General features: G+C 45.4%; 1 protein-coding gene across 4 annotated transcripts in view; it reads right to left on the reverse strand.

Annotated features, from left to right (window-relative positions):
* The window catches only part of NOS1 (nitric oxide synthase 1), a 159,323-nt gene that overhangs the window by 24,599 nt on the left and 112,461 nt on the right, over nucleotides 1-22,263 (reverse strand). For all 4 annotated transcript variants that reach the window (XM_049865541.1, XM_049865540.1, XM_049865542.1 and 1 more), the window contains exons 11-18: nucleotides 20,687-20,788; nucleotides 18,472-18,666; nucleotides 15,857-15,942; nucleotides 13,063-13,207; nucleotides 11,559-11,663; nucleotides 10,970-11,028; nucleotides 7,018-7,134; nucleotides 18-192 (exon numbers count right to left, since the gene is read on the reverse strand). In XM_049865541.1, the coding sequence (XP_049721498.1) occupies nucleotides 18-192; nucleotides 7,018-7,134; nucleotides 10,970-11,028; nucleotides 11,559-11,663; nucleotides 13,063-13,207; nucleotides 15,857-15,942; nucleotides 18,472-18,666; nucleotides 20,687-20,788 (984 nt within the window). The remainder of the gene's footprint in view (nucleotides 1-17; nucleotides 193-7,017; nucleotides 7,135-10,969; nucleotides 11,029-11,558; nucleotides 11,664-13,062; nucleotides 13,208-15,856; nucleotides 15,943-18,471; nucleotides 18,667-20,686; nucleotides 20,789-22,263) is intronic.

Consider the following 22,263-nt stretch of genomic DNA (forward strand, 5'->3'; position numbering starts at 1 on the left):
TATGGGAAAACATTTACCTTGAAGACCTTCTTGGCCCAGGTCCTGAAAGCCTCTTCCTGCCCACAGAGTTCATCCCCCTCTCCCATCTTCAGGATCCTCTCCCCTCCTAGCTCTTCCAGGAGGGTGTCCACAGCATGTCCAAAGGCGCAGAAGTGAGGGTATGCCCGTGAGCCAAGGCCAAACACTGAGAACCTGCCAACAGGACAAGAGAAGTTCCGTACTAGGGGGCTTTATCTCCATAAGGTCCAAGCTCAGCCTGTGGTAGTCAGGGACCCCAAACCCATCTGTGGAAAGCCATCTTTAAATATGGGAGCCCCCGAGGCCTCATTGTCCTTCATTTTAGTGTCTGCTAGGAGAAAATTCCCAATTAGAATTGGTTCTGAGCAGGACTACCACTCCCACCAGTTGCTGTCAATTTGGCTCCAAGTCATGGCAACTCCATGTGTGTCAGAGTAGAATTGTTCTCCACGTTGTTGTTGTTGTTAGGTGCCACTGAGTCGGTTCCGACTCACAGCAACCCTACGCACAACAGAATGAAACACTGCCCAGTCCTGCGCCATCCTTACAATCGTTGTTATGCTGGAGCTCACCGTTGCAGCCACTGTGTCAGTCCATCTTGTTGAGGGTCTTCCTCTTTTCCGCTGACCCTGTACTCTGCCAAGCATGGTGTCCTTCTCCAGAGACTGATCCCTCCTGACAACATGTCCAAAGTATGTAAGATGCAGTCTAGCCATCCTTGCTTCTAAGGAGCATTCTGGTTGTACTTCTTCCAAGACAGATTTGTTCATTCTTTTGGCAGTTCATGGTATAGTCAATATTCTTCTCCAACACCACAATTCAAAGGCATCAATTCTTCTTCGGTCTTCCTTATTCATTGTCCAGCTTTCACATACATATGATGTGACTGAAAATACCATGGCTTGGGTCAGGCGCACCTTAGTCTTCAGGGTGACATCTTTGCTCTTCAACACTTTGAAGAGGTCCTTTGCAGCAGATTTGCCCAATGCAATGCATCTTTTGATTTCTTGACTGCTGCTTCCACGGCTCTTGATTGTGGATCCAAGTAAAATGAAATCCTTGACAACTTCAATCTTTTCTCCGTTTATCATGATGTTGCTCCTTGGTCCAGTTGCGAGGATTTTTGTTTTCTTTATGTTGAGGTGTAATTCATACTGAAGGCTGTGGTCTTTGATCTTCATCAGTAAGTGCTTCAAGTCCTCTTCACTTTCAGCAAAGCAAGGTTGTGTCATCTGCATAACGCAGGTTGTTAATGAGTCTTCCTCCAATTCTGATGCCCCGTTCTTCATATAGTCCAGCTTCTTGTATTATCTGTTCAGCATACAGATTAAACAGGTATGGTGAAAGAATACAACCCTGATACACGCCTTTCCTGACTTTAAACCAATCAGTATCCCCTTGTTCTGTCCAAACAACTGACTCTTGATCTATGTAAAGGTTCCCCATGAGCACAATTAAGTGTTCTGGAGTTCCCATTCTTTGCAGTGTTATCCATAGTTTGTTATGATCCACACAGTCGAATGCCTTTGCATAGTCAATAAAACACAGATAAACATCCTTCTGGTATTCTCTGCTTTCAGCCAGGATCCATTAGACATCAGCTATGATATCCCTGGTTCCACGTCCTCTTCTGAAACTGGCCTGAATTTCTGGCAGTTCCCTGTCGATATACTGCTGCAGTCGTTTTTGAATGATCTTCAGTAAAATTCTGCATGCATGTGATATTAATGATATTGTTTTATAATTTCCACATTCAGTTGGATCACTTTCTTGGAAATAGGCATAAATATGGAACTCATCCAATCAGTTGGCCAGGAAGCTGTCTTCCACATTTCTTAGCATAGACGAGTGAGCACCTCCAGCATTGCATCTGTTTGTTGAAACATCTCAACTGATATTCCATCAATTCCTGGAGCCTTGTTTTTCGCCAATGCCTTCAGAGCAGCTTGGACTTCTTCCTTCAGTACCATCAGTTCCTGATCATATGCCACCTCTTGAAATGGTTGAATATCGACTAATTCTTTTTGGTATGATGACTCTGTGTATTCCTTCCATCTTCTTTTGATGCTTCCTGTGTCGTTTAATATTTCCCCCCTGGAATCCTTCACTATTGCAACTCGAGGCTTGAATTTTTTCTTGAGTTCTTTCAGCTTGATAAACACCGAGCGTGTTCTTCCCTTTTGGTTTTCCATCTCCAGCTCTTTGCACATGTCATTATAATACTTTGTCTTCTCGAGAGGCCCTTTGAAATCTTCTGTTCAGTTCTTTTATTTCATCAATTCTTCCTTTTGCTTTAGCTGCTTGATGCTTAAGAGCAAGTTTCAGAGTCTCCTCTGATGTCCATCTTGGTCTTTTCTTTCTTTCCTGTCTTTTCAGTCACCTCTTGCTTTCTTCATGGATGATGTCCTTGATGTCATTCCACAACTCGTCAGGTCTTCAGTCACTAGTCTTCAGTGCGTCAAATCTATTCTTGAGATGGTCTCTAAATTCAGGTGGGATGTACTCAAGGTCATATTTTGGCTCTCGTGGACTTGCTCTGCTTTTCTTCAGTTTCAGCTTGAACTTGCATATGAGCAATTGATGGTCTGTTCCACAGTCGGCCCCTGGCCTTGTTCTGACCGATGATATTGAGCTTTTGCATCACCTCTTTCCACAGATGTAGTCGATTTGATTTCTGTGTGTTCCATCTGGCGAGGTCCATGTGTATAGTCGCCGTTTATGTTGGTGAAAGAAGGGTATTTGCAATGAAGAAGTTGTTGGTCTTGCAAAATTCTATCATTCGATCTCCGGCATTGTTTCTGTCATCAAGGCCATATTTTCCAACTACTGATCCTTCTTCTTTGTTTCCAACTTTCACATTCCAATCGCCAGTAATTATCAATGCATCTTGATTCCGTGTTCGATCAATTTCAGACCTCAGCAGCTGATAAAAATCTTCTATTTCTTCATCTTTGGCCCTAGTGGTTCGTGCGTAAATTTGAATAATAGTATTAACTGGTCTTCCTTCTAGGCATATGGATATTATCCTATCACTGACGGCGTTGTACTTCAGGAGAGATCTTGAAACATTCTTTTTGACGATGAATGCAAGACCATTCCTCTTCGAGTTGTCATTTCCAGCATAGTAGACTATGTGATTGTCTGATTCCAAATGGCCAGTACCAGTCCATTTCAGCTCACTAGTGCCTAGGATATCGATGTTTATGCGTTCCATTTCATTTTTGATGATTTCCAGTTTCCCTAGATTCATACTTGGTACATTCCAGGTTCTGATTATTAATGGATGTTTGCAGCTGTTTCTTCTCATTTTGAGTTGTGCCACATCAGCAAATGAAGGTCCCGAAAGCTTTACTCCATCCACGTCATTAAGGTCGACTCTACTTTGAGGAGGCAGCTCTTCCCCAGTCATCTTTTGAGTGCCTTCCAACCTGGGGGGCTCATCTTCCAACACTATATCAGACGATGTTCCGCTGCTATTCATAAGGTTTTCACTGGCTAATGCTTTTCAGAAGTAGACTGCTGGGTCCTTCTTCCTAGTCTGTCTTTGTCTGGAAGCTCAGCTGAAACCTGTCCTCCATGGGTGACCCTGCTGGTATCTGAATACCGGTGGCATAGCTTCCAGCATCACAGCAACACACAAGCCCCCACAGTACGACAAACTGATAGACACGTGGGGGTTGTTCTCCATAGGGTTTTCAATAACAGATGCTTTAGAAGTACAGTAGACAGTCAGGCCTTTTTTCTGAGGTGCCTCTGGGTGGACTTGAACCTCCAACCTTCTGGTTAGCAGCCAAGTGGGTTAACTGTTTGTACTACTCAGGGGCTCCCCTGAGCCAGATGAATTGGGAGTAACAATGACCCGGAACCACTGGCTGTTTCTTGTGTGTGCCTTTCTAAACTGGACTAATGGGGGAAATTAGTCTAAGTTAGTAGAAGACTTGAATTTTACAAGTGATATAACTACATTAGTTTTAAGTACAAAGATAATGAAAACGCAGTGGTCCTCGTGACCCATATTAATGAAGTGACCAGAAGGACTTGTCATGTATACATCAAGTGTTGGTGTGTAAACAGGTTCTTCTACAAGGGAATGAAAGATTTATAGATATGTGGGCTCCACCCCTTGCAATATCTATGAAATTAATTTGCTTAACCAACTGTCTTTGTGTAATACCACCAAGAGAAACAGTAGCGTAGCCCCTGGTTGAACCAGCGAGGTGCAACTTAGTAAGATTTTTTTCCATGTTGAAGCGGGAACATTTTGTCTGAAGTATGGGAAGTGGGCGGCAGTGTCGCAGAAAGCCCGTCCTGTAAATTCAGAGTTCTACAGACACTTTGCCCCCCATTTCCATGGCTTGGTCCTGCCTGTGGCTTTAGACCTCTTTTGGGACAGGGGCTATAGGCTTATAAGCAGGATAAGCCTGCCTCACTTCTTTCCAAGGTCAGAGTATTCTGCTGTAGATTGTCATCTCAGATGAGTCAAGGCATGGAGCTATTTAACCTATTCCATATAGGGTCTGTCCTGTCCATGAGCAAGTCTTTTTCAGGATGATGGGGATAAGATGGCGACAGACTGAGATGGGGGATGAGGGAAAGAGGTGGCAAAGTTGGGAAAGAACCCTTCATCATTAGTGAGTGAACTTGAGCTGGGTCAAGGTGCCTCACAGATGAACTGAAGGTTAACATGGGATACTATCTACTCCTTTTAAGTTCACACCCATGGTGTCTCGTCTCATTCTCTTCCTCCTTCCCACCCCCTTTTCCATTAGATCCAGGGCCTTTCCAATAGTGTGTGGGATTAGGCAGTGTTTTTCCTCATTATTCCTTAACCCACAATCTCTTGGATCTGGGTATCTCGCCTTTGGCTTACAGGGTAGTGGCCTTACAGGTAGAGAGAGGAGGTGAACCAGGTGTGGGTTGATTTGAGGGGTCCCAGGAAAGGTTATTCCTGCTCGAAAACATCCCCCCCTTTGCCTTAGCCTACACAGATTTGAAAACTCCTATCCCTAGCGGTGTGGACAGCTGTGGTTCAGCGGTAGAATTCTTGCCTTCCATGTGGGAGATTCAGGTTTGATTCCCTGCCAATGCACTTCATGGGCAGCCACCACCCATCTGTCAGAGGAAGTTTGTGTGTTGCTATGATGCTGAACAGGTTTCAGCAGAGCTTCTAGACTAAGATGGACTGGGAAGAAGGGCTTGGCCATATGCTTCTGAAAATCAACCAATGAAAACGCTATAGATCACAACAGTCCCATCCACAGCTAGGAATGGGCACCATTCAGTTTCGTTATATACAGTGTTGCCATGAGTTCGGGGGGCAATTCCACAGCAGTAAACAGTAATAAAAACATCACTAGTCATGCCAAGCGGTTGAGGCATTGTTTTTCAAACCTCTGTTATTTATGTTTATGATGTCCGCCATATTTGACTACCACTGATAGTATTATTTACTTATTAGTGCTCCTTAACTTGTTTTTAATTTATACTCATTAGTTCATCCGACTCAGCTCGTATTCACAGATGTGTTCACCAACAGATGGTTCAGGCAACGGATTTGTTAATTTGCTCCCTGATGGAGCTGAGATGGGCCTCACAATTACTACTAGGCTCACGTTTCCATCACAACTATCACCTTCTGATTTCAAAATTCGTCTGTGTAAGCCTCTAAACCAGAGCTGGCAAACTTCTTCCACGTGGTACCAGGCAGTAGGTATTTCAGGCTTTGTGGGCCAACAGGCAAAATCAAGGCTGTAATGCAGATACTTACATTAACAAGACAGGAAACCAAATTCCTGCACATTTTTTTTGACAAAATTAAAACTATTCAATTCTTGTAATATAGATGTACTCATGAGAAGAACTGAATTCTTTTTTGGGGGGGGCAGTTAACATTTTGCTTCATTGGGGCTCAAAGGTAGTGTTTTCTATCATCAAATTGACTGCAAATGTTCACCGGGAGAAACCATTGTTAGCTCGTGGCCATATAAACATAGGCAGTGACGGGACTAGGTTTGGTCCATAGGTTGTAATTTGCAACCCCTGGCTCTAAGCCACGGTATATTTAATAAGGGAAAAAGGGGTCTAACTCTCAAACTCCAGAACTGACATTTCAACATTGACCTACAAGGTCTACATAAATACACTGATGAACACAATACATTAGCATCGAGGAATCCTGGGATCTATATTAGCTATGACCTATTGCTCTGAGCAGTTACGGAGAAGGTTCAATTAGCGAACGTCTGAGAGACTCCTGGAGGACTGAGAACTCTGCCTACATCAGAGAGCAGTATCCATGAAATCAAGGGTTTGATATCCTAGTTATCTTTCTTTCCAGATACCCATGAAACCGAGCATACAACTATTGAAACACAGAATAATTGTCCACGTACCACCTAAAATTATCTCACGGTATGTGAGTATACTTTGGAAAACATGGGGTTAGGCCAGTATTCTTCAAACTTGGATATATATTAGAATCAATTGGGGGGAATTTTTAAAAGCATAGCAATGCTTGAGCCTAATTCTAGACCAATTAAATCAAAATCTCTGGAGGTGGGGCTTAGTTATTGATTTATCACCAACAGCCCCAGGTGATTTTGATGTGCATCCAGGTTTGAGAACCACTGGGTCCTGGCAGGGTGTTTCCAGAAGCCTCTGTTGACTGCAAAGCATATCAATGGGGAAGGGCAACACATTGAGTAATTACCAGGGATTAACATCCTCCAGCACAAATAATGGGGTGAACCCTGGGTGATGAGTCTCTGAGGGAGAGTGCACAGGAAGGGTCAAGTATGGAGCATGGGCAGACCAGGTACGACACTTTAATGGGGAGGTTCCAGGCAGCCAGGGTGTAGTTGGTTATACGTAGCTGCTTATATTCCATGAATGGGCATGGAAAGTAGGATCTCCCCTCACCCAACAAAGAGCCCACTTTGCAACTAAGTTCAGCTCCGCAAGACCCTTAGTCTTTCCCAGCCCCATGGGTCCCTTGCTCACCTCACATTTGCTAGGGGTCCAGCACTCTCAAAGTTGTCTCTGAGGTCAGGCCCTTCGCCCAGTGATTTGCGGGAGTCTGAGTAGGAGGAGACGCTATTGAATCGAACCTTGTAGCTCCTGCCAAAATGAAAGACAGCCTGTGAGCTCAGCTTGGAGCCCCCGCTGAGGTCGACACACCCAGTAGATCTTCAGATTACCAGCCATGGTTCTAGGACCTTCTCGTATGTGTTGAGTGCAAACCATAACACTCCTTTGGCTTTTTCTGGAATGTATCAATTTATCCACGCCTACCACAATGATGATAGCTCTCCATCCATACCTGATTCTACCCGTACTCAAAAGGTTTCTGATCACACTTGACTCAGGAAACTTGAAACCCAGTAAATCAAAGTAATTTGCTCAGTAAGAAGTCAGGAATAGAACAGAGCATCTCCTAGCCATTAGACCATGCTTCCTTGCTTCCCAAATTTTAATGTGTGCAAGAATTACCCTGGGATCTTGTTAAAATGCAGATTCTGATTCAGCAGGTCTGGAGCAGGACTTGAGTTTCCGTGTTTCTAACAAGCCCCCAGGAGATGACGGAGGCAGTGGTGGTTCAGTGGTGGTGGAATTCTCACCTTCCATGTGGGAGACCTGGTTTCAGTTTCCTGGCCAATGCACCCCATGCTTATCACCCACTGTCTGTCAGCAGAAGCTTGCATGTTGCTACGATGCTGAACAGGTTTTAGAGGAGCTTCTGGACAAAGACAGACGAGGAAGAAAGGTCTGGTGATCTACTGCCAAAAATCAGCCAATGAACACTCTATGGACCACAACGGTCGGATCTTCAACCAATCATGGGAATGAGGCAGAACAGGGCAGCGTTTCATTCTGTTGTGTGTCAGGTTGCCACGAGCTGGGGGACCAACTTGACAGCAGCTAACAACAACATGACAATGCTGCTGGTCCCCAGATCTCCTTTTGAGCAGCTTAGAACTAGACTGAGTTGCCCAATACGGTGGCCATTAGTCGTTGTTGTTGGTAGATGCCGTACCAGTCAGTCCCATCGAGTCAGTTCTGACTCATGGTGACCCCACGTACAACAGAACAAAACACTGCCCAGTCCTGCATCATCCTTACAGTAGTTGCTATGTTTGAGTCCACTGTTGTAGCCACTGTGTCAATCCATCTCATTGAGGGTTTTTTTTCATTTTTGCTGACCCTCTACTTTACCAAGCATGATATCCTTCTCTAGGGACTGTTCCCTCCTGATAACACATCCTAGCCTCACTACCCTTGCTTCTAAGGATCATTCTGGCTGTACTTTTTCCAAGAGAGATTAGTTTGTTCTTCTGACAGTCCATGGTATATTCAGTATTCTTCGCCAACACCGTAATTCAAAGGCATGGCTTCTTCTTTGGTCTTCCTTAATCATTGTCCAGCTTTGGCATGTATATGAATATACTATGGCTCGGGTCAGGCATACCTTAGCCCTCAAAGTGACACCTTTGCTTTTTACCACTTTTTAAAGAGGTCTTTTGCAGCAGATTTGCCCAATGGAACACGTCATTTGATTTCTTGACTGCTGCTTCCATGGGTGTTGATTGTAGATCCGAGTAAAATGAAATCCTTGACGACCTTAATCTTTCCTCCATTTATCATTTAACCATTAGCTACATATGGCTATTGAAATTAAATAAAAAATTTAGTTGTTCACTTACACTAGCCACATTTCAAGTGCTTAGTAGCTGGTGTGGCTAGTGGCTGCAATACCAGACAGCCCAGACACAGAATATCTACTTCATCACAGAAAGTTCTATTGGACAGCACTGACTACCCCATTCACCCTCTCCTCCCATAAAAGCTAGGCTTCTTACATGCTTCGAGTGTCTTCCAGCTGCAGTAGTAAACCAAAAATGTTTACCTGGCATGAGTAGAGACTGGATTTCTTAGTAAATTGTCTTTAAGGAGAAAAGAAATGTCTTTGGGACTCAAACCTCAGCATTAGACTTGGGACTCAAAATAAATCCAATTTCCCAGTTTTCCTCTAAAAGTGGTAAGTTTTGTTCCCAGACAAGAGCAAAAAAAAAAAAAAAAAAAAAACCAACAAAAAATCAAAACTAAAAACTAAAACTCAACACACAAATCTGAGAGCAAAAGACAAAAAAAGGAAATTGCGCATTCTGGCAGCAGGGTTTCTAAGCTGGATGTTCTTCAAAGTTTTCGCTCCAGCGTTGGAAAAGTTCTAAATATATGCGCGTGTATTTTCTGCCCTAAAATAGTCTCACATTGAGTCACTTTGCCAAATAAGCCATGCAACATATCAGGGGGTGGCTGGGCTGTTAGTGTGGGAGAGATGGTTGTGGGGGTAAAAAATAATAGCACGTGTATTTGTAGGAGGTGTTTGGTTTTCCCAAAGGCTTCCTTACTCGTGATTATCCTCCGATCTTCATAACAACCCTCAGAGGTGGTCAGACGAGAGATTACTTCTCCCCATTTGGCCGATGAGAAAGACTGAGGTCCGGAGAGGTCAAACAACTTGCTCAAGTTTGCTTAGTGAGTTAGTGGCATAGCCTGGGTTAGAACTCAGATCTCCTTGAGACCACATGGTGCCATGGCAGCCTGGGGATGATGGATGTGGCCTTGGATGCTTGGGCACTGAGCACATGTGTACATTCTAGCATACGCACACATGCACATACATGCACACACTCACTCTACCTGTGCCGGCTGTCACGGACTGCAGCCAGACCCTGGACTTCTGTGTCACCACTGGGGAAGGAAGGCCCTTTACGGGGAAAGAAACGCAAGGGTTCCGGGTACCTAGAGAGGAGAATGGATGGTGCCCTATCTCTCTCTCCCTGAAGGAGGGGTAAGGGGGAACGTACTGGGAGGCCACTCAAGGTGGGATGGGCAAGTGAGGACTAAGATGCCGAAGAAGGGTGCAGAACCAAGGCTGACCACAAGAGGCTCACTTACAGTCCACCCCTGGATATCAGATGCATGTGGCAACATGTGCTCAGCAAAAGAACACCAAAAGGGACTTTCTGTATAACACAGCCAATAAACACAGCCAGTTATGTCATGTGATGCTTAATTTTACACACTGGGGTTTGCTCCATGCGGGAGGCAATGCTGTGTTGGACTCATTGAAAGGTGGCTGAGTGCATACAAGCCATATGTTCTATACTTTATGGGGGAATTTAAGGGCTTTTCAAGGGTAATTTTGACTATGGGTGTTTTTTCACCTTACAAAATACCTTTCAAACCCAACCCCCACCTTAGATGCAATTCCACTGTGAATATCTTTCGGCTGTAAGTATTTTTCACCTTAAAAACCAAAAAACCCAACCCGTTGCCACTGAGTCGACTGCAACTCACAGAGACCCTATAGGGCAGAGTAGAACTGCCCCACAGGGTTTCCAAGGAGAGGCTGATGGATTAAAACTGCAGACCTTTTGGTTAGCAGCTGAGCTCTCTTAACAACTGCGCCACCAGGGCTCCACGTTTTCACCTTAGGAGGCATCTAACCTTTCAAATTCATCCTCTATATTAGCAGTAACTCCACGATGAGCATCAGATAGAAAAGCTTGTAGGGAAAATAGTTTGCTTCACTGATTTTGAACGTAGGTCTCCAAAGGGGGGCAGAATCATAAGAGCTGATATTTACACAGTACTCTTAACTTTTCACAGGGCTCTTACATCTCTTTCCTAATTTGACCCTTAGAAAGTTAAGGCAGGTATTATGATCCCTATTTGACAGAAAAAGAAACTGAGGCACAGGGCTGTGAGGTTACTTAGGTAAGACCTACTAGTCAGGGGTTGAAATACTGGCCCTCGTGAGCTACTGACACCTGCCCGCCAGTTCAAAATCAGTCTCAAATGGACTTCAGGTTGCAACTACCATCCAGAACTAGAATGTGAATCTCAGCTGCCCAAAGACACTGTGACAATGGACGGGTCATTTACTTACTTCCTCTCCTCCTGTATAGAGTTGGGATGCCTCATTTCCATCAAAGCGCAGCCGAATTTCTGGAAAGAGATGGGCAAAACGTGAACCGCGTATTACTAAATCTGGAGTAGGGCTGGGTACTGAGGGTCTGGAGTCCTGGTTGGCAAAAGAGGTTCTGATGCATGGGAGCCAGGATGTCATAGACGGTCAAGGGTGCACCTGGGCAGCCATGCTTGAGCTGTAGAAGCCCTGGGAGGGCCAGCTGTTTAAATGATTACACGTGTGACCTCCCATCTCTAGCACACAACTCCTTTTTGTGACCTTCTCTCTCTAAAAATATTCTACTTCTTTCATCTAGGGTAAGGGACTCCAGGCTCTTTATTGGCTCCTCCATTCCAACGAGTAGCTCACTCAGGTGACAAAATTGTTACTATGGTCTTGGTCATCGGTGGGCACCAGTAGATGGAGAACTTGGAATTGTACAATCTGCATTGCATGGGTGCAAATCAAAGTACTGAATCATAGGTGTAGGGAGAGGGACCCAGTTGCTGCCCCTCCTTTCTTCCCACTGATGGGACCATGTGCTGCAACAGGTGACAGCTCATCTCACCTCCCCATTCTCGGGGGGGTCTCCATTGCCAAAGGTGCTGGTAACTACCAGGACCAGAGTTTCGTGCTCCAGGTGCACGATGTCATATTCTTCCATGGACATCACCTAGGCAGGTGAGGGGGGAGGAAAGTGGGGAAGGAGAGGAAGAAAGAAGGTGACTGTCAACCACAAATGACCTAAACCAGTTTAGACCAGCCCCAGGGGCTCCCACCTATACATCTCACTTAACTGCTATTTTCCAAACCCACATTCTCCTGACACATCATCAAAGTGAAGCCAACAACCCTTGTACCTATTACAAATAACAGACACATGGCCCAATTACAATTTTGCCCCCACTTTGAAAGGGCCCATTTTTGCTTAAGTAACACCTTTCCAGAACCCATTCCTCTTTTCCCCAACTAACTTGCCCAAAGCTTCTTATAAAAGGAGTCTGCCATCTTTCTCAAATTCAAGTCTTTGGTATCTCATCTTGAGTGCCAGGCTTCCTTGTTGTAGCAGTTTGGTTTAATCCCAAATAAAGTCTTTGATAACATTTTTTAAACTCGACTACTACAGAATCCATCATCTCACATGATGAAGAGAGAAAAGTGGTAGGGGGCAAAGAGTGATGGAGGAAGGGGAAGTAGAGAAAGAGGGAAAAGATGAATCATCTCCTTGGGAAGGAGAACCGAAAGCTCTGGGTTGTCATTATTTCAGCAGGCTCAAGAGGGTAAAGCTAAGAGGTTTTTGGTAGGGTGAAACCTTATTATGGTCAGCATGATCTAAACTGCGGAGATTCTGGGGCAGTGGTTAGGAGTTGGTAGATCTTGATAAGGACACCCTTAAACCCTTGGGCTACTTATAAACAAAACAGATCCTGGAATCTCCCTGACCACACTTAGTCCAGGAATGACCTGACTGAGCTACAAATTAAGGACCAGGTCTGCTGAGTCTTCCCTATAATCCTCCTACCAATAGATGGAGGACCTGGGCCAAACAAGTCTGAGATAACTGCCTTAGGGAAAGATCTTTGCCCCGTATCTTGACATCAATTGAACAACATTTCTCAAAGCAGGTTCTGGGGAATCTCAGTCTCCTGAGATGCTCCATGAAAATAAGCAATCCATGGTCAAGTATGTTTGGGGAACATTTATATTCTGTTCCACCTCTTTCGGTGATTATAAAACACACTTGCAGCAAAGAAACCTGTTGAATTGTGTTTACTGGAGTTCCCAAACTGACATCAGAATTATTTCTCATAAACTTTCTAACAGTTTGCTCCTGAGATGAGGATTTTATCTTGTGATTCTTCGACCTCTGGAGGGTCTATGGGGAGAAGGGAATCACAGCCCCCTGACCATTATGCAAATGCGTGTATCTATATGTGTACATACATGCTAATGGGCATCTTGGATGTTCTTTTATCCATTCTCAAAGGGTTCTTCTCTGTTGCCTTCCCTCTCTCCTCTTCCCATCTTTAATCACCCCAAGGGCCCCAGCAGCTGGCATGCCCCCTACCCACCTTGGCATCAAAGGCGTGTTTGAAGATCTCACACAAGGATTTGGCATAGGCCTGCGATTTGCCAGTCTCTGTGGCATAGAGAATGGTGGCTTTGACTCTCTTAGCCATTGCCTGTCCCATCAGTTTAGCGGAGAACTTGACAGCTCTGGGGAAAGAGGATGGAGGGGAAAAATGGTCAATAGAAAAGGGAGAGAAGATGCTGGGTCGGGACTTTTAGGCAGGAAACATGATCCATGAAACATAACAGGTAAGAATTTACTCTCCACCTCTGATGACTTCAGGGATCCCCTTAGAGACAGTAGAAGTCCCTGAGTTTAGGCACCATAGTGACCCCTTTACTTGACCCTCTAAGTCCAACAAGTCACAAGCTAAAATAGTTGGTGAGTTTTTTGTTAGTTTGTTACTGGATTGATAGATAGACCTCAGTCTTGGGAACCATGATTTGCCAAGCATTGTCCCAAAGGATCATTATTCATTTGTTTGTTGACCATATATGTGTTGAGTGCCTAACTATGTGCCAAGCCTTATTATAGGAATGGAAGAGCATAGAGACCACAGCTATGAACATGTCATGGAGCTCATTCTAGAGCATGTGTGTGTATGTGAGAGAGAGGGGAATCAATCATTAATAATGTAGAGGTATACGCACCCAAAAAGGAAGGACCATGCATGTCTCATTCACTCAGCAATGCCTATCATACAGGGTCTTGCCCAGCGCCTGACACCAAATTGATACTAAATACATGTCTGTCAAGAGAAGGAGCCCTGGTGGCCCACTGGTTAAGGATTCGGCTGTAAACTGAGAGGTGAGTGGTTTGAACCCACCAGTGGCTCTGTGGGAGAAAGAAGCATTGGTCTGCTAGCATGAAGATTACAGCCTTGGAAGCCCAACGGGGCAGTCTTTCTCTGTCCTATAGGGTCAATATGAGTTGGAATCTACTTGACGGCAAAGGGTATGTTTTCTGGGGGGGTGGGTCAATGGAAGGAAGGAATTTTAAAGATGCTGCCACTGAAAGCCCCTTCACTCCCCAAACAAAAAAACCCCGTTGCCGTCGAGTCAGAGGGTAAGTTAAATGTCAAGTCCCAGCTTTTCCTAGCAAACCAACAGAGCCAGACCAGTGTTCCTTTCTCGCTCCTTGGGGAAGGGGCGGCAGTCAGGCCCGCGGCTCAGGAATACCTGGGCTCAAACCCTGAGCAAGCAACCCTCTTCTAACCAGGAATCCAAGTGTAGACAAATTGTTAATTATCCTCCACCTGGGGATTATCCCTGGTAAATTTATCATTTTTCAGAATTAGGGAAACCACCCACACAGCAGGAACGTTCCGAGCTAAGGGAGAGAAACAGAAAGGAATAAAAGGTGCCTGGAGGGTTCCCTTTGAATGATCTGAGCATAAAAAAACGCATCTATAATTAACTCCCATTGTTTCTACCCCCAACTTAATAGTGCAATTAATGTTTGAGGTTCCTCCCTCTCCTCTCCCTTCTGAGACAGCTGAACTGAACTGAAGCCAGAGGCTGCCATCCCAGAGAAAACTTGTAAACCTGTCGTTAGGGAGAGAATAGCTGCTGCTGTGTTCTTGCTTGGCTGAAGGATAGGATTGGGATGGAAGGAGAGAGAGAAGAAGAAAGGGAGAGACAGAGGGAGGGGGATACTGGGAGAGAGCCCACCGGCCTTATTAATTTAGCCAGGACCTAAGTTCGAGTCCCTCCACCAGTGTCGTGCCTCTGGGGTCCAGGGCATGATGGCATCTGATGCACAACTAGGTGTCATACATAGAGAGGAAGAGAGTGCGTAGCTTCATGCACACCTATCTCCACTGACAGAAATTTAGCTCCAAGCAGGGGTCTCTGCTGAGTGCATCCTTTGGGCAGAAGGCTGACATCCCCATTAAACCATCTCAATTGGTCCCACTCTACTTGTCCGCTGGCCTTCTACCTGGCCAAGACTTCTTCAGACAAATCACTCCTCAGTAGCCTTGGCCTGTACTGTTCCCTTGACCTAGAACCCTCTTCCTGCCCCTATTTGCCCAGTTGAGTCTTATTTATCTCATTGTTCAGCTCAATTGTCGTCTCTTCAAGGAAGCCCTCCCTGATCTCCCAAGTTTGGTTATGTCTCTTTGATGTCACCATGAATCTTTCCTCGATGGCACTTGGCACAACTGCAGTGCTGCCTATATTTGTGTGACTCTCTTACAACTGGGTGCTGTGAGCTTCATATGGGCCGGCCCCATGTCTCTTTGGTGTGCTGTGGCATTCCTAGAGCCTGGCACGGCCTGCCACAGAATAGGCACTCAATACCTATTGACTAAATGAATGAATGAATAAATGAATGAGTGAATCAGGTATGAGTCCAGCCCTGGACCCTAGTGCCCTTTAGGCAGTAAGTAGTGTGCCAGAGCTGGCTCATTGCAGCTCTTTCCAGCTCTAGGTTTAGTGACTTCCTATTGGTAGCTTGAAATCAGCCCTACTGGGAATATTTACACCAGGGAAATTGGCAAATGTTGCAAATCAAGGTATTATTATTACTTGGAGAGCCACACCACTACCTCCAGGGCAAGAATTTAGAAAGCTGGGGCAAGGAAAGTAAGGTTGGGAAGGAAGAAGGTTGTAGAAACTTGAGCATCCTAGTTTCTGAAGCAAAGAAGGCACGCAGGGCTTACAGATAACGGAGCAATCATGTCATACGGGAGGTCAGGAGGGACTCACACCAGCCCAGCGTCCTTTTCTGGGGCTGTGTGAGTCTGTGGGTACCCCCACCCACCAATTCCCCCACCCTCCCAGTAGGAGACTCACTCTGCCAGCTTCTTGAAGCCAATGGCTCGCCGCTTTGTGGGGGTCCCATTGGTGCCTTTCCAGACATGGGTGTTCCAAGGATCAGGCTGGGGAGAAAGAACTACAGTCACTGTGTGAAGGGATTTGGCTCCTCCTGGGAGATGACAAGCCCCGGTGGCGCAGTGGTTAAAAACTTGGCTGCTAACGAAAAGGTCGGCAGTCTGAATCCAGCAGTTGCTCCTTGGAAACCCTGTGGGGCAGTTGTACTCTGTCCTACCGGGTTGCTATGAGTCGGAATGGACTCAATGGCAACGGGTTTGGGTTTTTCTTGAAGGGAGATACTTGGAGTCCCTGAATGGCACAAACTCTTAAGCACTCAGCTACTAACTGAAAATTTGGCAGTTTGAATTCATCCAGAGGGAGCTCGAAAGAAAGGCTTGGTATTCTTCTTCCAAAAAATCATAGCCATTGAAAACTATGTTACACAGTTCTTCTCTGAAACACATGGGGTCGCCATGAGTCAGAATCGACTAGATGGTAACTATTTTTTTTTTTCTTCAGATGAGGGAGACTCTGAGGATGCTGTAGAGGGTTTATAACTGCCCAGCTATGTGTTGGGCAAATCTGCTGCAAAAGACCTCTTCAAAGCGCTAAAAAACAAATATGTCACTTTGAGGACTAAGGTGCGCCTGACCCAAACCATGGTGTTTTCAATCGCCTCATATGCCTGCGAAGCCTGGACAATGAATAAGGAAGATCAAAGAAGATTTGATGTCTTTGAATTATAGCGTTGGCGAAGAATAGTGACTACACCATGGACTGCCAAAAGAACGAACAAATCTGTCTTGGAAGAAGTACAGCCAGAACGGTCCTTAGAAGCAAGGATGGTGATACTTTGTCTCAAGTACTTTGGACATGTTATCAGGAGGGACCAGTCCGGGGAGAAGGTCATCATGCTTATTAAAGTAGAGGGTCAGCAAAAGAGAGGAAGACCCTCAATGAGATGTATTGACAGAGTGGCGGCAACAACGGGCTCCAACACAGCAACGACTGTGAGAGTTCTGTTCTGTTGTACACAGGGTCGCTATGGGTCAGAATGGACTCAACAGCACCAAATAGCAATAGCTATGCTCACCCCTCAGCCCCTGAAGGGGGCGACTCTGCCAGTGTTGACCACAGAGTGGTGGCCCACCTCTCTGCATTAACTTGCCAGACCCTAACTCAGCCCTCTGCCCCTGACTCCCTTTTCATGACCTTGACAGCTCATCTGTCTCTGTCAGGCCTCCAGCCTGACCAGTGCTGTCCAACACAGTAGCCACTTGCTACAGGTGGTTACTGAGCACTTGAAATGCGGTGAGTCTAATTTGAGATGTGTGCCAAGTATAAAATACACATTGGTATCAAGGACTCAGTATGAAAAGAAGAATGTAAAATATCTCATTAACAAATTTCGTATGGATAACACATTGAAAAGATAATATTTTAGATATATATTACTAGAATTAATTTCAGCTATTTTTATTTTTTAATATAGCTACCAGAAAATTTTAAATTGTTCATATAGCTTGCGTTACATTTCTTTTGGAGAACCCTGAGCTAGGATGTTAGTTTATTATGAACTAAACCAAACCCGCTGCCATCAAGTTGGTTCAGACTCATAGCGACCCTGTAGGACAGAGTAGAACTGCCGCATAGGGTTTCCAAGGAGTGGCTGGTGGATTCAAACTGCCGACCTTTTGGTTAGCAGCTGAGCTCTTAACCACTACGCCACCAGTTATTATAGGTACAAAGTAATCTCCTGGGTTTTATGAAGTTGTTGTTAGCTGCTGCCAGGTCGGACCCCGAATCATGACGACCTCATGCACAATGGAATGAAAAGCTGCCCACACTAAGACAGCCTAAGGAAAAACACCTGGTGAACGACTTCCAAAAATTAGCCAATGAAAAATCTATGGATTACAGTGGTCTGATTCATAATTGATTATGGGGATGGCACAGGACCAAGCAGTATTTTGATCAGTTGGGCACAGGGTTGCCACAAGTCAGGGGCTGATACGACAGCAGCTAACAACAACAACCATTTACAAGAATGGTGGGTCACAACTGAGCACTTGCTTTGGGTCAGTCACTGTTCTTAGTACTTTTACATGTATTCACTCATTTTGTTATCACAACCCTAGACAGGAGGTATTAACATTACTTACATTTTATAGACCAGAAAACTGAGGCAAAGAGGGGTTATGCAGTGTGCTTAAAGTCACATGGGTAGCAAGTGGCAGAGTGGGGATTTAAACCCAGATACTCTGGTTCCAAAATCCATACTTTAAACCACTGCCTTCCACTGCTTCCAAACCTCAGCATGAAAAGGGTTTACATGGTCAGCGACCCCCCACCAAACGTGGAGCACCGAACTCCATCCCTCACCAGGGGACTCTCTGAGCTTAGGAAGCAGGAAGGACTGTACTGGATGGGGGCATTCCAAGGGCATTGATGTCATTCCTGGTACTTGCCAACGCTGGCTACTGCAGCCTCAAGCCTCTCCCAGGGAAGGGTGAAAGATACTAGAATTGGGGAGGCCATGAGGATGAGGGAATGAAATGATCAGCCCCATCACAGAGGCAGGGAGGGGGCAGGACCTGGTACTCGAAGCAGGGGGTGAGCCGGTAGTTGAGCATCTCCTGGTGGAAGACAGGGGTGATGCTGCCAGACATGGGGGGCACGATCCACACCCAGTCAGCTGGGCAGCCCCCCCGGCAGCGGTACTCATTCTCCATGTGCTTAATGAAGGACTCCGTGGCAGAGTGATGGTCAACGATGGTCACTTTGTCACTCTGTGGGAGGGAGAAAGGACAGAAAAGGAGTCAGGAGTTATGAGAAGATGAGGTATTTACAGGGCAGCAGTTCCCAAAGGGTGGTCCCAAGATGATCCTAGGCAGTGCAAAGTGAGAAAGTGACTCTCTTTGAATTCTCTCTCAATCCAGATTCTACCAAAGAGAAAGTCTCTGTTTGGTGCTAATGTGTCTTTAACGCCTCTCTTGCTATTCTTCCTCTCTTCTTCCTTTTTAAAAAATTATTTAATTTTTTTTTATTGTGGTAAATGTATAGGTAACAAAACAGTTGGCCATTTCTACCCTTATTGTTATTTTAACAAGGAGAGAACCAGTCTTGGGTTTAGAACCTCAAGCAGTGTCAGACTAGAATTTAACAACTTTGCTTTGTTCTCCTTGTGCTTGTTATGTTTACTTATTTAATTTTATAATTACTTTCTACTTATGGCCACCTGTACTTGCTCTCCACTTAAGGTGGGGATACAAAATCCTCTTAAAATAAAAATGTTTAAGTTGTAAGAGTGAGCTTTTTTTTGTGTGTGTGCTTTAAATGGAAATTTACAATTCAAGTCTGTTTCTCATACAAAAACTTAAACACACATTGTTATGTGACCCTAGTTGCTCTCCCTACAAGGTGACAGCATACTCCTTCTCTCCACTCTGTATTTCCCGTGTCCTTCTGGCTTCTCGCCTCCAGACAGGAGCTGCCCACATAGTCTCATGTGTCTACTTGAGCTAAGAAGCACACTCCTCACCAGTATCATTTTATGTCTTATAGTTCAGTCTAATCTTTGTCTGATGAATTGGTTTCAGGAATGGTTTTAGTTTTGGGCTAACAGAGAGTGCAGGGGCCATGACCTCTGGAATCTCTCCAGTCTCAGACCATTAAATCTGGTCTTTTTAAAGAGCGAGCTTATTAAAAATGAGACAAGTACATCACAGCAAAGGTGGGTGGAATGAATGGCCAGTAACTTGGCTCTGGGGTTGGCTGTGGTCTGCGGGGGACAAGGTTCATATCTTATCCAAGCAGTGCTTTCCCTGTCTGCCTGCAAAACTTTGCCCCTTCCTGTACTTTTTTTTTTTTTTCTATCATCTCTCTACTCCTTTTGTTTTTAAAAAGTGTTCTGGTTTGAATGGTAAATTTTATAGCTCTCCTACTATAACTCCATCTAGCACAGAACCACATACATTTAGAGGCAATATGTCACTGATGGAAACCCTGGTGGCGTAGTGGTTAAAAGCTGTGGGTGCTAACAAAAAGGTCTGCAGTTTGAATCCACTAGGGGCTCCTTGGGAACCGAATTGGGCAGTTCTACTCTGTCCTATAGGGTCACTATGAGTCGGAATCAACTTGATGGCAATGGGTTTTTTTTTTTTTTTTTTTATGTCACTGTTGGGGTCCTTATTAATAATTGTGCCAGGACAAGAGGCAAAGACCGAGATACTCCTGGGCAAACCAAGAGACCTATGTAATAGAGGTTACTCTATGTAACAGTGGCGAGTCCCTTGGAGGTTAATGCACTTGGCTAGGAAGCGAAAGTTTGGTGGTTTGAGTCTACCCAGAGGCACCTTTGAAGAAAGTCACGGTGATCTAGTGAAAAATCAGCCACTGGAAACCCTGTGGAGCGCAGTGTACTCTGACATGTATGGGGTCACCCTGAGTTGGAGTCAACTCAGCCACAACTGGCTTTTTCTGTTTCTGGTAATGGTGATTATCTGTTGCTGTGATGTGATAGTCTGAGTCCCTAAGAGATGGTCAGACACAGAGGATGCTTGCTAGCTCAACTCTAAATAATTGTTAAGCAACAAGTCATGAGCCCTTTTCCCTGTCCATCCATCTCTTCATCGTACAGTCGCCATCCAAGGCCCACACTGAGAGGAAGGCATGCACCAAGGAAGTAGCCCATGTTGGTGGGCAGAATCCCCCTGGAGGTGTTTTGTGGGAGCTGGGTCTCTTCAACCTCTATAGGTGAGGCTCTGAAAGGTCTTAGTCTCTGTTTGGGGATGCATGCCCTGGGGCTACCTGGAAGCTGTAGAGGACGGCAATGTTGATCTCCACCAGAGCCTGGTCCTTCCACAGGGAAGATGTCTTCCTCATGTCCAAGTTCATCTTCTTGGCCACTTCCTGGAAGGGGAGGGAAACACAGACTCACAGGCTGGGGAACCTCTGGGCTAAAGAGGGACAGGGCTACTGTCATTAATTAATTTGCTAAATAATGAATCAATTCATTCACAGACTGATTCACTCACTCAGAAGACTTAATTGACAACCTACCAGCACCAGGAGTCCCTGATGGTACAAATGGTTAACAGGCTGGGCTGCTAACCAAAAGGTTGAGGTTTGCGTCTACCCAGAGGTACCTCGGAAGACAGGCCTGGTGATCCACTTCCAAAAAATCAGTCACTGAAGACACTATGGGCATTGTTTTACCCTGACACCCAAGGGGTCACCATGAGCAGGAACTGACTAGCAGGCAATCGTTTGTTTTCACCAGTAGCAGGTAACTAGAGCGACCTGGTTGGCCCCTTTAATTACTGAGCTTATGTTCTAGTGGGGGAGAAACCAAAACCAAACCCGTTGCTGTAAAGTTGATTCTGACTCATAGTCTCCCTATGAGTCAATTCTGACTCAGAGCGACCCTATAGGACAGAGTAGAACTGCCCCATAGTGTTTCCAGGCAGCGGCTGGTAGATTCGAACTGCTGACATTTTGGATGGTTAATATTGTGATAAGTGCTATGAAGAAAATAAGACAGGGAGATGGATGAAGAGGGAGATGGGGGCAGGGTGAATTCAGTTAGGGGGGTTAGGGAAGGGCTACTGAGGAGATGGCATACAAGTTGAGACCTAAATGATGAGAAGAGCCCTCATGGCACAATGGTTAAAGTGCTTGCCTGCTAACCGATAGGTTGGTAATTCGAACCCACCAATAGCTCCGAAGGAGAAAAGACCTAGCAATATGCTTCTGTGAAGATTACAGCCTAGGAAACCATATGGGGCAGTTCTCCTCTGTCCTATAGGGTCGCTCTGAGTCAGAATTGACTTTACAGCACACAACAACAACAACAAATGACGAGGAGAAAGAAGACATTCACAGACCTGGGGAGGAAACGCTCTAGCAGAGAGAACAGCCAGCGGAAAGACCCAGGAAGTGATGGGGCCAGTCGTGGGCCAGGTCATACACGTCTAGGGGGCTGTGCCAAGGGATCAGGATTGCGTTTCAAATGGGATAGGGCATATTTTGAGGGTTCTAAGCAGAGGGGTGAGTCGGGGAGTGACATGTCTGATTCCTATTTGGAAAAGTTCCCTGTCCCATCTCATTCCACCCCTGAAATGGCCACGACTTAGAATCTAGATCACAGATGCTTTGAGCTTATGGGGACACCTGCCTGACTCCACCTGACAGACGAGAAAACTAAGGCTCAGAGAGGCACAGAGACTTGCCTAACGTCCACAGAGCCACTTGGCATCAGAGCTGGAGCCCGGGGAGATATCTAATTCCCAGACCCCGGGGAGCTGCCACCCAACCAGTTGACACCTTTAGCAAAATGCCTTGAAAAATACAACTCATGACACCATCTGTCCCGGCTCGCACTGAAG

The sequence above is a fragment of the Elephas maximus genome, chromosome 22, assembly GCF_024166365.1.
Source record: "Elephas maximus indicus isolate mEleMax1 chromosome 22, mEleMax1 primary haplotype, whole genome shotgun sequence".
Lineage (NCBI taxonomy): Eukaryota > Metazoa > Chordata > Mammalia > Proboscidea > Elephantidae > Elephas > Elephas maximus.